The 16,582-nt window shown below is 41.3% G+C and overlaps 2 protein-coding genes across 12 annotated transcripts in view; one reads left to right on the forward strand and one right to left on the reverse strand.

Annotated features, from left to right (window-relative positions):
• Positions 1 to 16,582, forward strand: part of LOC110534616 (oocyte zinc finger protein XlCOF7.1-like) — a 1,104,347-nt gene that overhangs the window by 1,030,645 nt on the left and 57,120 nt on the right. For 3 of the 8 annotated variants that reach the window (XM_036934454.1, XM_036934450.1, XM_021619622.2), the window contains exon 1: positions 10,894 to 11,382. The exons of 2 other annotated variants lie outside the window; for them this stretch is intronic. In XM_036934454.1, the coding sequence (XP_036790349.1) occupies positions 11,106 to 11,382 (277 nt within the window). In that variant the 5' untranslated portion in view covers positions 10,894 to 11,105. Of the gene's footprint in view, positions 1 to 10,893; positions 11,383 to 11,709; positions 11,841 to 12,020; positions 13,683 to 15,117; positions 15,271 to 16,582 lie in introns of those variants that run through there. 3 more of the 8 variants (XM_021619562.2, XM_036934452.1, XM_036934457.1) reach the window with 3 other exon arrangements.
• The window catches only part of LOC110534627 (zinc finger and SCAN domain-containing protein 22-like), a 231,841-nt gene that overhangs the window by 96,256 nt on the left and 119,003 nt on the right, over positions 1 to 16,582 (reverse strand). The window lies entirely within an intron of this gene.

Here is a 16,582-nt window from a genome sequence, read left to right on the forward strand (position 1 = left end):
GGCATACAGAATTAAATTATTTATAATGTTGTCACACCCTTGATTTGGGTGGGCATTCTATGTTCTTTTTTCTATGTTTTGTATTTCTTTGTTTTGGCCGGGTATGGTTCTCAATCAGGCACAGCTGACTATCGTTGTCTCTGATTGGGAACCATACTTAGGTAGCTTTTTCCTCACCTATGTTTTGTGGGTAGTTGATTAGTGTTCTTCGCCTGACAGGACTGTTTCGGTTTCTTTTGTTCACCTTGTTATTTTGTTCAATAAAAGTCATGAACACTTACCATGCTGCACTTTGGTCCGATTCCTCCTCATCCGACGACGACACCCATTACAAATGCATTGGGAAGTTCTATGTTTCAAAGAACTTTCTATGAGAGAGTATATTTCCTTCTTTATCAAATAAATCAAGCACAAATATATTTATTTCAAGCCACATAGGAAAGAACAAAGACTTGTTTTTGACCATATCTTTGTTGTTCCACAGAAGTGCCTTGTGTAGGGAGAAGTTGTGGACATAACATAGTTTCCAGGCTAAAAGGGCTTGTTCATGAAATTTGGACAGTTTGATGCGTAATTTTACTGAAGAATAGTTGCACTTCCACAAAAATTGAAGACCAATTTCATAAAAATATGACAGGGAATGAAGTACCACATAGATTCAGTACTAAGCATACATATTTTCATCCAGTTTAATTTAAAGGTATTGTTGATATCAATGAAATCTAGTACGTCAAGCCCACCATCAGCTCTTTGGTTTGATATTACAGACTTCTTAAGATGCATTGTAATATTTTTCCATATAAAGTCTAGGAAAGTCTTGTTGATATCCTTGCTGGTTTGATCAGCTACAAATAGGAAGACCAGGGTAGACAAAACGTGACAGAACTCTGCTTTGGACAATAAAACCCTTCCAATAAATAGAGAGGTCAGCCAGTTGTTAAAGATGGATTTTGTTTTCTTTAATCTCTGAGAGAAATTGAGATATTGACGGACAATATGTTTTTTTTTACAATATGCACCCCTAAATGTTTCACATTATCCTTCACTAGAATATTCTCAACAGATTGGTCATTTGAGTAATGCAGGGACAATATTTCATATTTAAAGTTAAGTTCCAGACCAGAAGAAGAAGAGAATGATTTGATAATATTAAGTGCAAAAGAAACTTGATCCTTGTCATTTAGAAACAGAGCTGTATCGTCTGTTAATTGAGATATTTGTATCTATTTTCTAAATATTGAAATACCTTTAAATTCCGAGTAGTTTAAAATTCTCATATTTTTTTAAACTTACAAAAATATTGACTTATCTTTCATTTGACATGCTCCTAAGAACTTCACATGTTGGTGCTCGTTTTAGATGGAAATGCCCACATGTTGTTTCAAGCTGGGTAAATGACAAACTGATAACGGTTGCATCCTCCGCCCAGACGCAATGGGCACTCCGCGTCACGCGTCTCGAGGATCGACCTGTGTCGTGCAGGACGCCACTCAAAGGAGTGATCAATGGGGTAGCATTGGGTGTAGAAGTGGATCAAATGAAAAATAATATTTCCGGGTGTTTGTGACGCATGCTGTTTGGTGAGATGTAGACCCGGTAGAAATGGCAAGACAGAATACCCTGTCTGTCTTGTTGAACGTAAGCACAGAGTTTCTACTTGATAAGGTCAGCTAAGGTTATATTCGTTATTCTGTGAGAGCCTATGTTCCTAAACCCTACTGTGCTTTAGGTGCCAAGGATTTGGAGCAGTGTGTAGGAGGGAGATCCCACGATGTGAGAAATGTGCAGGGCATACCCAAGCTGAATTTTTTTCTTGTTGAAATATACTTAAATCATACTTCATCAATGTATTTAAGTATTGAGAAGTATGTTTGTGATAAATATACTTTAATACATTTAAAATATATAATATCTCAATTGGATTTTTGTTGTTGTACTTAAGTACACTACCGTTCAAAAGTTTGGGGTCACTTAGAAATGTCCTTGTTTTTGAAAGAAAGGCACATTTTTTTGTACATTAAAATAACACCAAATTGATCAGAAATACGGTGTAGACATTGTTAATGTTGTAAATGACTATTGTAGCTGGAAACGGCTGATTTTAGAATAGAATAGTACTCAACTGGCAGCTTCATTAAATAGTACCCGCAAAACACCAGTCTCAACATCAACAGTGAAGAGGTGACTCTGGGATGCTGCCTTCTCAAACTGGCCAATAAAAATATTATATTAAGATGAGCAAAAGAACACATAGACTGGACCTCTGCCTAGAAGGCCAGCATCCCAGAGTCGCCTCTTCACTGTTGACGGTGAGACTGGTGTTTTGCCAGTACTATTTAATGAAGATGCCAGTTGAGGACTTGTGAGGTGTCTGTTTCTCAAACTAGACACTCTAACGTACTTGTCCTCTAGCTCAGTTGTGCCCCGGGGCCTCCCACTCCTCTTTCTATTCTGGTTAGAGACAGTTTGCTCTGTTCTGTGAAGGGAGTAGTACACCGCGTTGTACGAGATCTTCAGTTTCTTGCAATTTCTCACATGGAATTCCCTTCATTTCTCAGAACAAGAATAGACTGACGAGTTTCAGAAGAAAGTCCTTTGTTTATGGACATTTTGAGCCTGTAATCGAACCCACAAATGCTGATGCTCCAGATACTCAACTAGCCTAAAGAAGGCCAGTTTTATTGCTTCTTTAATCATCACAACGGTTTTTAGCTGTGCTAACATAATTGCATAAAGGGTTTTCTAATGATCAATTAGCCTTTTAAAATGATAAATTTTGGTTAGCTAACCCAACGTGCCATTGGAACACAGGAGTGATGGTTGCTGATAATGGGCCTCTGTACACCTATGTAGATATTCCATAAAAATCTGCAGTTTACAGCTACAATAGTAATTTACAACATGAACAATGTCTACACTGTATTTGTGATCAATTTGATGTTATTTTAATGGACAAAAAATGTGCCTTTCTTTCAAAAACAAGGACATTTCTAAGTGACCCCAAACTTTTGAACGGTAGTGTATAATCTTAGTTTATTAGATAAATAGTAAAATAAATATATTTTGAATATACCTTATGTACATTGTATATTTCTCAAAATAGAAGTCTACTAAAATTCTAATTCAGTGTAAATGTAAGTTTGATTTAGTTGGCCAATCAATGTCATTGTATTATTAGTACACTAGCATGAACAATGAAATGGAATTCCTGTATTTTCTTTACAAATAAAGTGTATTTATAATGTGTTTCAAGTATACTTTTACAAATAGAGTAAAAGCGAACCACATTAGCTATTGTAATTAACCATGTAAAGGTTACCTTTATTGACCAAGGAATCTCCTCAGCCAATGTTACAAGATGATATTTACAAAGCAGTTGTGGCTGGAGTGGCAATTTTCCTCTAACGTTTTTGATAACTGTGCACCAGTGGGATTTCACACTTAAGTTGTTCACATTACAGTGATAAATTATTAATTTGGAAAATGAACATCAAAACATTTGAATAGCATAAATATGAGGAACATATTATAAATCAAAACTTCAGCTGCAGAAAAGGATGCTGGGTAATATTTTTTTAAATGCACATACTTTTAAAAGTATACTTAAATATATTTTGTGATTATTTTTTTTTTACTAGATATACACATTTTTTTTGCAAAAAAAGTGTTTTTGGAATGAATATACTAAATTATTAATAAAGCGTATAAAATTGTGTTTTAATAAGTGTGTTTAAGTATGATGATAGTGAACATATGGGTCTTTCTATAAATAAAGGAGCCAATGTGTGATATCAGGGTCAAAATTTCAAAATGGTTTGACATACATTTAAACAGGATTTTCCTGCAGCAGGGGAGAATCTCAATTGCATTTTCTTCCTTCCTCACGTCCTCTCTCCTCGCCTCCTTCTCAAACCCCATTGGATAAGAGGGTGAGAGGTGAGGGACCTCTGACCTTCTCATCCAATGGGTTTTTAGAAGGAGACAAGGACAGAGGATGCAACAAATCAAGGAAATGCAATTGAGATTCTCTCAAGGACAGAGGAAGCAAGTACATGACAGCTATGTTAATTTTTTGACAGTGCCAGACTGACTGAGCTACCATAATACCCATGGCCTGTCCAGAAACCAACCCTAGCCCCTACTTCCAAGAGTCTAGTTTGGTTCTGGACAGGACCTCACAACCCTTCGGGTGTGTGGTGGACTTACAGTCCGACACTTGAGGCATTGGTTGAATATTTAATTCCATTGCTATTCACACACAGATTTGCAGAGGTGTAAGCTGGACACACCCACAGCACCCTACCAGGCTGACCAGACAGGTCTGTGTAGCTGGAGGCCCTGCTGTAAACAGTAAAATGATATATTTACGTCTACTATTCACACCCTTGCCTCAATCCAGCTAGTTAGATGTGCAACCACTGACTAACTATAGCTAGGGCATATCTCTAGTCCAGCAATAGATACTGTTGTTTTGGCTGTAATAGCATCACTTAATAAGGTTACCAATGGTTAGCTCGGTAGCTTTGATATATCAGTCAGCTAAACATTTACAGTAACAGTAGTTCATTAATAAGTCAATACACACTAAATCTTAAGCAGGAACTGAGAAATCGTACCTTATCTTGGTACTGTGGCACAGTATGGGCAGCTATTAATCAATTAATTCATAGATAATAGATTAACAGAATGTAGTTAGAAGATTGGAATCAGCGGAGGTTGCACAATAATGTCCCCAAGTAACTAAACAGCTAGACACCAAACATGCTTCAACCAAGTATTGTGTCATTATTGAAGAACTCAATTTCAGTATCGATTTTAGTTTTAGTAATCAAATTGAAGTTACAATTTCTGTTTAAAGCATTGGATTTTGCAATCACATAAACTGTTGCCCATGACAACTGTTTTCACACTATAACATAGAGGGAGATACGAAAATGGCGCAACAGAGAGGGCTGCCTCGCTTCTAGTCCTTAGGAAACTTTGCAGTATTTAGTTTTTTATGTATTATTTCTTACATAGTTAGCCAAGAAAATCTTAAGTGAAGAACTATTAAATATCAGAGCTGCGTCAACTTACCAGCACTACGACCAGGAATACAACTTCCCGAAGTGGATCCTTTGTCCGAACCACCCAGGGCATTTGACCCAAAACAACACCACCGGAGGAGAGGCAGACAGAGCGGTCTGCTGGTTAGACTTCAGAGGCGCGTACACCACCCACCGCTTCTGAGTATACTACTCGCTAATGTCCAGTCTCTAGATAACGAGGTAGACAAAATTAGAACAAGGGTGGCTTACCAGAGAGACATGAGGGATTTGAACATACTCTGTTTCACGGAAACATGGCTCTCTTGGGATATGCTGTCGGAGTCGGTACAGCCACCTGGATTCTCTGTACGTCGTGCCGACAGGAATAAACATCTCTCCGGAAAGAAGGGCGGGGGTATATGTTTCATGATTAACGACTCATGGTGTAATTGCAACAACATACAGGAACTCAAGTCCTTTTGTTTACCTGACCTATAATTCCTCACAATCAAATGCAGACCGTATTATCTCCCAAGAGAATTCTCCTCCGTTATTGTCACAGCCGTGTATAACCCCCCACAAGCCGATACCACATTGGCCTTCAAAAAACTTCACTGGAATTTATGCAAACTGGAAACCATGTATCCTGAGGCTGCATTAGCTGGGGATTTTAACAAAGAAAATTTGAGAACAAGGCTACCTAAATTCTATCAGCATATTGACTGTTGTTTTTGTGCTGGAAAGACACTAGATCAAGGCCCTCCTCCTCCCTCCTTTCAGCAAATCTGACCACGACTCCATTTTGCTCCTCCCTTCCTATAGGCAGAAACTCAAACAGGATGTACCCGTACTAAGAAATATTGAATGCAGGTGCTTCTACGACCAATCCACGCTTCAAGATTGTTTTGATCACGCGGACTGGGACATGTTCCGGGTAGGCTCAGAGAATAATGTTGACGTATAGGCTGATTTGGTGAGTGAGTTTATAAGGAAGATGCAGTACCCACTGTGACTATTAAAACCTACCCTAACCAGAAGCCGTGGATGGATGGTGGCATTCGTGCAAAACTGAGAGTGCGAACCACCGCATGTAAACATGAAAAAGTGACTTGGAATATTGCCAAATACAAACAGTGTAGTCATTCCCTCCGCAAGGCAATCAAACAAGCGAAATGTCAGTATAGAGACGAAGTGGAGTCGCAATTCAACGGCTCAAATGCGAGATGTTTGTGGCAATCAGACAATCACGAACTACAAAAATAAAACCAGCCATGTCACGGACACCATGCTTCCAGACAAACTAAAGAACTTCTTCGCCCGCTTTGAGGATAATACAGTGCCAACAACGTGGCCCACTACCAAGGACTGTGGGCTCTCCTTCTCTGTGGCTGATGTGAGTAAGACATTTAATCGTGTTAACCCTCGCAAGGCTGCCGGCCCAGACGGCATCCCTAGACTAGTCCTCAGAGCCTCTCTCATCTTTTTAAGTGGGAGAACTTGCACAATTGGTGGCTGACTAAATACTTTTTTGCCCCACTGTAAATTAATCCCTGCATTAAAGACAAAGATTCATTTTCATTGTTATCAGCAAAAAATACTTTCAGATGCATTTGGAATAACAAGAGTAACAGATTTCAGTGTTGAATATTCCTGGGTAGAATATTGCATCCAGACATTGTGTGATATACACTGAGTGTACAAAACTTTAGGACCACCTATTGAGTTGCACCCACTTTTGCCCTCAGAACAGCCTCAATTCATTGGGGCATGGACTCGAACAGGTGTCGAAAGCATTCCACCCATGTTGACCCCAATGCTTCCCACAGTTGTGTCAAGTTGGCTGGATGTCCTTTGGGTGGTGGACCATTCTTGATACTCACAGGAAACATTTGAGAGTGAAAAACTCAGCAGCGTAGCAGTTCTTGCGCCCACTGAATGGCACACATACACAATCCATGTCTCAATTGTCTCAATTGTCTCAATCCTTTAACCTGCCTTCTCCTGTTCATCTATACCGATTGAAGTGGATATGACAAGTGACAATAAGGGATCATAGCTTTCACCTGGTGAGTTTATGTCATGGAAAGAGCAGGTGTTCCTAATGTTTTGTACACTCAGTGTATATGGGTTTTTCTAAACTAGGGTACCAAGTCATTAATAATAATTAGCAATTTTTTTCATGTGGATACATTAAGAAATAAAGGGGGAATATAGATACATTCAATATAATCCATGAGTTGAATCAAAACTTATGTTTAAACCCTTTTTCATGCTTGGAGTCTTCACAGATTGGCAACAAATCAAATTTTATTTGTCACGTCCACAAAATACAATACCTTACAGTGAAATGCTTACTTACAAGTCCTCAACCAACAATTCAGTTTTAAGAAAAATACCCCGAAAATTATAAATAAAAGTAAAAAAAATAATTAAGAGCTGCAGTAAAATAACAATAGCGAGTCTATATACAGGGGGAACCGGTACAGAGTGCGGGGGCACCAGTTAGTCGTGTGACATAAAACACCACCTTTCTTTCCTTACATTTATGATACTGTTGTTTGTTTTTATATCATATACTAAGCATTTAACCATTGAATTACACATTTACCTTGATGCTGTGAAATTCCTGGATAGCTGTCTAACTCTTTTGTATGAAGATCTTGGAAGTGTACTGTAACCTCAGAACATTTCAAATCAAATTTTACTGGTCACATACACATGGTCAGCAGATGTTATTGAGAGTGCAGCAAAATGCTTGTGCTTTTAGTTCCGACAGTGCAGCAATATCTAACATGTAGTCTAACAGTTCCACAACAACTACCTAATACACACAAATCTAAGTATGGAATGGAATAAGAGTATATACATATAAATATATGGATGAGCAATGACAGAGCGGCATAGGCAAGATACAATAGATGGTATAAAATACAGTATATACATGAGATGAGTAATGCAAGATATGTAAACATTATTAAAGTTGTGTTATTAAAGTGACTAGTGAACCATTTATTAAAGTGGCCAATGATTTCAGGTCTGTATGTAGACAGCAGTCTCTCTGTATTAGTGATGGCTATTTAACAGTCTGATGGCCTTGAGATATAACCTGTTTTTCAGTCTCTCGGTCCCAGCTTTGATGCACCTGTACTGACCTCGCCTTCTGGATGGTAGCGGGGTGAACAGGCAGTGGCTCGGGTGGTTGTTGTCCTTGATGATCTTTTTGGCCTTCCTGTGACATCAGTTGTCGTACCAGGTGGTGATACAGCCCAACAGGATGCTCTCAATTGTGCATCTGTAAAAGTTTGTGAGGGTTTTAGGTGACAAGCAGTTTCTTCACCACACAGTCTGTGTGGCCGGACCATTTCAGTTTGTCCGTGATGTGTACGCCGAGCAACTTACAACTTTCCACCTTCTCCACTGCTGTCCCATCGATGTGGACATGGGGGGGGGGGGGGGGGGGGGTACTCCCTCTGCTGTTTCCTGAAGTCCACGATCATCTCCTTTGTTTATTGATGTTGAGTGAGAGGTTGTTTTTTCCTGACACCACAGTCCGAGTGCGCTCACCTCCTCCTTGTAGGCTGTCTCGTCATTGTTGGTAATCAAGCCTACTACTAATGTGTCGTCTACAAACTTGATGATTGAGTTGGAGGCTTGCATGGCCACGCAGTCATGGGTGAACAGGGAGTACAGGAGGGGGATGAGCATGCACCCTTGTGGGGCCCCAGTGTTGAGAATCAGCAGATTGGAGATGTTGTTTCATACCTTCACCACCTGGGGACGGCCGTCAGGAAGTCCAGGACCCAATTGCACAAGGCGGGGTTGAGACCCAGGGACTTAAGCTTAATGATGAGCTATAATTTGCAAATAAATTCATTACAAATCCTACAATGTGATTTTATGGATTTTTTTTTCTCATTTTGTCTGTCATATTTGAAGTGTACCTATGATGAAAATTACAGGCCTCTCTCATCTTTTTAAGTGGGAGAACTTGCATAATTGGTGGCTAACTAAATACTTTTTTGCCCCACTGTAAATGTCAGAAGCACTCCAGTTGAATGGTTACTTTCTATGTTATAGAGTGGAATGGTTTTTCTGCTGGTGTAAACTGAGGTATCTCCTCTCTGAGGACCTCTTCCCACAGTGTGTACTGGCGGACGGCCTCTCTCCCATGTGGACCCTCTGGTGCCTTTTCAAGTCACCAGCCTGGTCCATGCTCTGACAGATTAAGGCTGTTCTGAGGGCAAAGGGGGGTGCAACTCAATATTAGGAAGGTATTCCTAATGTTTTGTACAACCAGTGTAGTATACTTAAAGACAGAAAAACAATGCATTTAAAATGTGTATTAAGTGTAATGATAGTAAACGTAGTATACTTAAGATATACTAGAAAAATATACTACAAATCTTGTATTTGTAGTATACTATGTGAATTTGTAGTATATTTAAGTAAAATATACTTTTTTCTCACTTGGATAGTCAGAGGGAGTGTACAGTTGGGATAGAGAAAGCACTGTGTGTGTGGGCGCCCATGCAGCTGGGGATCCGAAGTGCGCTGTGAGAGAGAGACAGGTTGAGATTGCCAGAGTTTGAGTGGGGCAGAAAGTGTCCTATGCCGAGGCAGTGAAGAGTAGCCGTTAGCCCAAGGGTGAGGGATTAGACTGGGAGCCCCTCAGTGAGTAGGCCTGAATAGAGCGATCCAGAGAGGATGAGTTTTAGTAAGGTAGGGTTTCTTACGTTTATTGCTATGGTGGCTGCTTGAATCAATTTGCAGTGGAAATTAAGAATGGACATCTATCCAAAGAAATGGAAAAATAAGAAAAATTGGCTAGGGTTGATAATTCCCCATCGTATCTTGGTAGAAGTATGTTTTCTAGAACGATGTACACCCAACTCTGTAAACCCATTGAAGATATCCAAAGTGGTGGAGAAAGCTTTGGGTAAAGTTCAAACTGAGCAGGTCACCTAATAAAAGGAGTCATTTCTGGAGGTGCATAATACGTTGATATTGATATGCTAAAGTAAATTCCTGGAGTGGTTGATGTATGCTAGATGAATTGTGTGGTTAACGGCAAGAAGGAGAAGGGTTTGTCTGCCCTTGTGTTTTTTTTATGTGGAGTCCCTCCTGACCCGAGTGCAGCTGGGATATGTGTATTATCCTGTCAGAGCCTTTATATCCAGGCCTTTGCAGTGTAACAGTTGTAAAATGTTTGGACATGTAGAAAGTGTCTGCAGACGGAAGGAGCCGAGATGTGGGACGTGTGGGGGAAACCACTTTGATGGAGACTGTACAGCAGAAGAGATATGCAAAGGAATCAAGTATTGTAACTGTGGTAGAGAACATGAGGCGACATCCTTGGAATGCCCAAATAGGGTGAAAGAGATAGAGGTGGCCAAAATCAGGGAATTCACTCCTATGCGGAGACGGTAAGAAGGGTAGACATAGTAGGAGGTCCGTGTGTTGTCAGGTAGGCCTCTGCAGGTTGCAGAGTTGGCCTCCCACCAGCAGGATCCAGATATGCTGTATGTAAAGAAGGTGGACTTTGTGAGTTTTATGGCAATTGTAATCTATGGCACAGCTAATGTGGAGGGAAAGTCCAGGAAGATAGGCATTATTGTGGATGTGGCAAAGTGGTTCCTGGGACTAAAAGATTTGTAAGCGGAGGAGTTCCATGAGGTGCTGTCAAGAGCAGTAATACCCTCTCAGGACCCAGAGCCTGGGGAGGGAGTTAATGGAAGTTTGAAGTACTGAAGAAGTGAGAGATAATAACAAAACTGATCTCCCACTCTCACAATATGGAGTTTCCTTTTTTCATCCCCTTACAGTTGGTGGCGCTAATGCACCATAAATATTGGATGCCAACCGCCGTAAAGAAGAAGTAAACGGAAGTGAACAACAGTGACAATGAACAATTTCTACGTTAGCGTTTTTATTGTTGTTATTTAGACGTTTAACACCCTGGATTTCAAAATATGACTAATTTAACTGCACAGCATCACATACTCACACTATAAAGTGTATAATTCGTGTTGGAGACGACTTAGTTGATAGATGTTATCTAGGTAACGCTAGTTGCTAACAATGGCTAACTGTATGGTGTTTCACACTCAAATAGCCTCCATCATGGAGGTGCTAGCGAATGCAGCCGTGGCAGAGATCTGTAAACTCGTAGACGACGACTATGCAGTGTTTCGTTTGGAAATAACTCAAAGCCAGAAAGAAAACAGGGCATTGCGGAGGAAACTACTGGAACTGAAGGTGGCAAGGGAGCGCGCTGAGAGGACAATACCAGAGCGCGTCCTCGCCAGTCGTCCCAGTAGTGTCAAGATCCTCGACCGATACAGAGGAATGGCAAGAGGTACATTTTGCCGAATGCAGAGGATGCGCGGCCTGTCGCCCCGTTCCCCTCTGGACATGTGTTCAGATGTGTTACCCAGAATTTAGTCTTGGTCAGTTTTTGGATAGTATGCAATAATTCCCCTGATTACTTAGCTATCTTGGCGCAATTGATTTACTGCACATCCTATTTACTCAATGAAAACAATGTGTTGCATGGAACATAATACATCAATCAATAAATAGTATTTCAAGAAGTTATGATACATGTTACCTTAGTGTACAATATACAGTTGAGCATTGACAGTACTTAACCTAACCACCTCTTTTCACCCAATCACTCTCTCAGGTGAAGGACATCGCACTGGAGGCTACAGAAGCTTTGTAAAGCCTATGGGACACCATACATGGAGAGATGACCAACCAATCACTGTTGATGAGGGGAGTGGAACCTCAACCCAGCACGTTATCATGATAGAGGTTAGTGTAATAGTATTACATCAAAATTACAGTACATCAAATGTGGCCAGTTTATTTCAGCAAGGCTCCCCTCAGCTATTCACTTGCTAATATGTACATCCTCATTTATATGCCATAGGGAAGTTTGTGAGACTTCCCTATGACATTGTTATTCAATAACCTCCTCTCTTCTTGTGTCAGCCTGCAGATGCAGAGGCTGCAGGTACTGGAGTCAAGCTGGAGAGGTCTGAAGGAGAGGAGGACCCACGACACAGCACAGATATCCAGACTGGAGCAGCTGGAGTGCCTCCTGTAGCTATGGAGGACCCCACCCTCGCCTCATTGCAGCCCAGGACCCGATGCAGCATCACGGAGGTCAGTGGAATCCAGAACGCCGTTCTCAAGTCAGAGACAGACACCGAGACTTTAACGGGGCTGGGACAACTGGGCTGTCCTCCTGCTCCCCGCTCAGAGTATTTACTTTACGGTAACCTGAGGACAGTTTTATCCAATCGGGACTCAGGTGATGGATTACAGGCTGACAATGATCCAACCTGTTCATACGTTACAGAGACACAGATGATATCTGGTGACATGCCTGTGGGCTTAGATACACAGACTAATCCAATGAGAGGGGACTGGAACCAGTACAGCAGTAGTGTATACTCTGAAGGGTTCCTAGATAAGAAAGGGGAGGGTCTAGTCGTAGATGAGGTGATTGTGAAAGTTGAGCGCGACTCTCCTCAGACATGGAATGCAGATGAGACTCACTTAAAAGAAGGACACTCGCAGGGCAACACCAGCGACTTTTTAGATTACAGGGAAAGCTTGGAGACAAATCTAAATGTTGCGACCCACTCCCCTTCACATGCGTTCAGAGATCGCGACCCAGTGTCCACGTCGATGGGGCCTTCTGATTCACACGGCCGCGTCTTTTTTGATCAGGTATTGAACTCAAACGACAGGACTAGAGCCCAGGCTCAGACAGGGGATGCTACATCAGGCAATAGTAAAGAGAAACGGTTCCTCTGCATGTTCTGTAACAAAGCCTTCAGCTGCCCACATAATGTTGAGATCCACCAGAGGGTCCACACAGGGGTAAAACCCTTCAGCTGTACACGGTGTCATATGCGCTTTGCCCAGGCTGGCAACCTGAAGAGGCACCAGAGGGTCCACACAGGGGTGAAACCCTTCAGCTGTACACAGTGTCACATGCGCTTCGCCGAGGCTGGTGACCTGAAGAGGCACGAGAGGGTCCACACAGGGGAGAAACCCTACAGCTGCCCCCAGTGTGAAAAGAGGTTTTCCCGCCAGCACCAGCTGAAGATGCACTTGAAGGTCCACACGGGAGAAACGCTGTTTGCCTGTACGCACTGCGGGAAGAGGTTCTCAGAGAGGAGCTACCTCAGGATACACCAGCAGAAAAATCATTCCAGTCTATAACATTCAAATAAACCATTTCACGCCTAGCTTCTTACGTTTAGATCAAACCCTGAATTAAAGACACATGTATACATTTTCATTGTTATCAGCAGAAAAGTCCCACAGAGACATTTGGAACAACAGTATCAGATTTCAGTGTTGAATATTGCTGGGTAGAATATTGCATCCAGACATTGTGTGTTATAAGCCTAAAGTCTGTTACATATTATGTTTGTACTCTGTAGGGTACATGTTTACAAATGCCTGGATTACTTCCATTCACCTACTGAATTTTTTTCCAAGACACTTTTAACGAGAAAAGAAATGCAGTTCAACAAGTTAATGCCAGATTTTTAGTTGGGTCATGCTTATGTGTGGTTTTCATATGGTGTATGTACCACTTGTTTATGTTTAATAAACACAAAATGGGACTTTTCATTCTAAGACTTTCATTGAGATTATCTTTAATATACATCACATCTGATCCCAACAGTGCTTCATAACCAATATACACTTACTAAATATACTTACTAGGCCCATTATTTAACGTGTGACATGTTCATCGCTGTACATTTTTCGGATGCTGTTAATTGCGTTTCCATATCTACACGGCGCATGTGTTTCCGCACCGGCGATTTTAAGTGCAGAACACAACAGGGAACACCGTTACAGTCAGTGCTTCACACCTTTGCATAGCTGAAGACCGAGAGCCTCTAGCCAAAATCATGTGAAAGTTATACCCAATATTACTGGAGCTATGTTTTTTTTCTGCCGCAGATTGGCGCGCATGTCACAGGCCATTTTAAACTGCTGCTGTTTTTTTGGTTTGATAACAAACACCATTGTTTAGCAAGCTAGTCATGTTACTTAGCAACCTGATAACTTGACCACTGACTAGGCTATGCACACATTTGGATGGCACAGGAAGAACTGAAAAGGAATTGACTTCAAAGGTAGGCTGCATATTCAAGAGTGGGGAGTGTGTGAGAGAGAGGATGTGTGTTTCAAGTTTCACGGTTTTATTGTCATGTGCACTAGTACAGTGAAATGCCTTTTTCTTTCTCTTTCCCAACAAAGCAGTAATCAATATCATAGTCAATAGTGTGGGAGTAAGTGTGGGAGGGAGAGTGCGTAGGACTATGTGTGTAAAGTTATCTGAACAGTACAGATGGTTACAATGTTTTCATCAGTTTAAAAGCTCTCTGTTCTTTGTATCCATAGAGACAGTTATTTTTTTCCTAGAATACCTGAAGCTTTAACAGTACTTAACTGTGTGTGTCTGTACTGTTTACAAGTGTTACACTTCAAGAACATTGATAAGAGGGAGTAGGCCTACTCAAACATTGGGAGCATTAATAGCTGTAGCAATGTTAGTGACGTGTTGTTCATGGTGGAAATGCTACTAAAAGATTTTGACGTAGATCATTTTGTGTTTCCGTTCCTTACAATGAAAGCATAGTATGCCTGTACCTCAATGCACTACTTTTTAAATGGAAAACTCTTGAGCAGATTAATCAAATTTGAGCAGATTAATAAAATTTGAGCAGATTAATCGCTATTAACTAATGCCGTTAACTTGATTATTGTCATCGTTTGACAGCACTAATACCTACACACTAACAAACACCTACTGTACACGTCACAATAGTTTAGTCAGGTTTGTCTGACTTTTGACTTAGCATAGCTGACTTATATTTATCCACAGCGTCATATTTATGTCCACCGTGATGGGTTTAACAACAATGAAATCATTCTGTGACTACAGTATAGGACTCAAACGTAGTGGGGATGGGTAAACAATCCATGCTGAAAGCGTGTTTATTATCTGTGTGTGCGTGTACCTTAAAGAGTAATCCGTATCACCACTCTCTTCCAGGAGGAGGAGGGTCCAGAGGTGCTGCTGGTGAAGGAGGAGGGTCTGGGGAACCCTGGGTGTACCATGTTCATGGAGGACAACCAGACTACACCTCCTCCTGAACCCACAGAGGAACCAGCTGAGCAGCACAGGACCACACACAGTCTCACTGAGGTGAGCCAACTGTGAACTAGGTCGTTCCACGAAATGAGTACCTTTTTAAACATATTTTTAAGTAGAAATTGTGCACCAATATTACATTTTAAAAGCCTGTTATGGGGCCTCCCAAGTGGCACAGCAGTCTAAGGCACTGCATCGCAGTGTTGAGGCATCACTACAGCCTGGGGTTGGATCCCAGGCTGTGTCACATCTGGCCGTGACTAGGAGTCCCATAGGGCAGCGCACAATTGGCCCAGTGTCATCTGGGTTTGGCCGGGTGGCTTTACTCGGCTCTGCCGACGTAGCTAAAATTGATACATTATTTTTTCGCTCATCAATAGGCACATAATACCCCATAATGACAAAGTGAAAACAGGTTGTTATAAATGTTAGCAAATTTTAAAAAGCAACAAAAAAAATACCTTATTTACATAAGTACTCAGACCCTTTGCTATGAGACTCGAAATTGAGCTCAGGTGCATCGTGTTTCCATTGATCATTCTTGAGATGTTTCTACAACTTGAATGGCGTCCACCTGTGGTAAATTCAAATTGATTGGACATGATTTGGAACGTAACATACCTGTCTACAGTGCATTCGGAAAGTATTCAGAACCCTTGACTTTTTCCACGTTTTGTTACGTTACAGCCTTGTTCTAAAATCGATGAACGTTTTTTTTCCCCCTCATCAATCTACACACAACACCCCATAATGACAATGCAAATTAGTCTTTTTGAAATGTTTGCAAATGTATTAAAATTTCAAAGCGGAAATATCACATTTACATAAGTATTCAGACCCTTTACTAAGTACTTTGTTGAAGCACCTTTGGGTATGACGCTACAAGCTTGGCACACCTGTATTTGGGGAGTTTCTCCAATTCTTTTTTGCAGATCCTCTCAACCTTGTCAGTTGGATGGGGACTGTCGCTGCATAGCTGTTTTCAGGTCTCCCCAGAGATGGTAGATCGGGTTAAAGTCCAGGCTCTGGCTGGGCCATTCAAGGACATTCAGAGACTTGTCCGAAACCACTCCTGCGCTGTCTTGGCTGTGTCCTTAGGGTCGTTTTCCTGTTGGAAGGTGAACCTTCGCCCCAGTCTGAGGTCCTGAGTGCTCTGGAGCAGGTTTTCATCAAGGATCTCCCTATACTTTGCACCATTCATCATTCCCTCGATCCTGACTAGTCTCCCAGTCCCTGCCTCTGAAAAACATCCCCACAGCATGATGCTGCCACCACCGTGCTTCACTGTTGGGATGGTGCCAGGTTTCCTCCAGATATGACGCTTTGCATTCAGGCCAAAGAGTTCAATCTTGGTTTCATCAGATCA

This window comes from Oncorhynchus mykiss, chromosome 10 (assembly GCF_013265735.2).
Source record: "Oncorhynchus mykiss isolate Arlee chromosome 10, USDA_OmykA_1.1, whole genome shotgun sequence".
NCBI classification, from domain to species: Eukaryota; Metazoa; Chordata; class Actinopteri; order Salmoniformes; family Salmonidae; genus Oncorhynchus; species Oncorhynchus mykiss.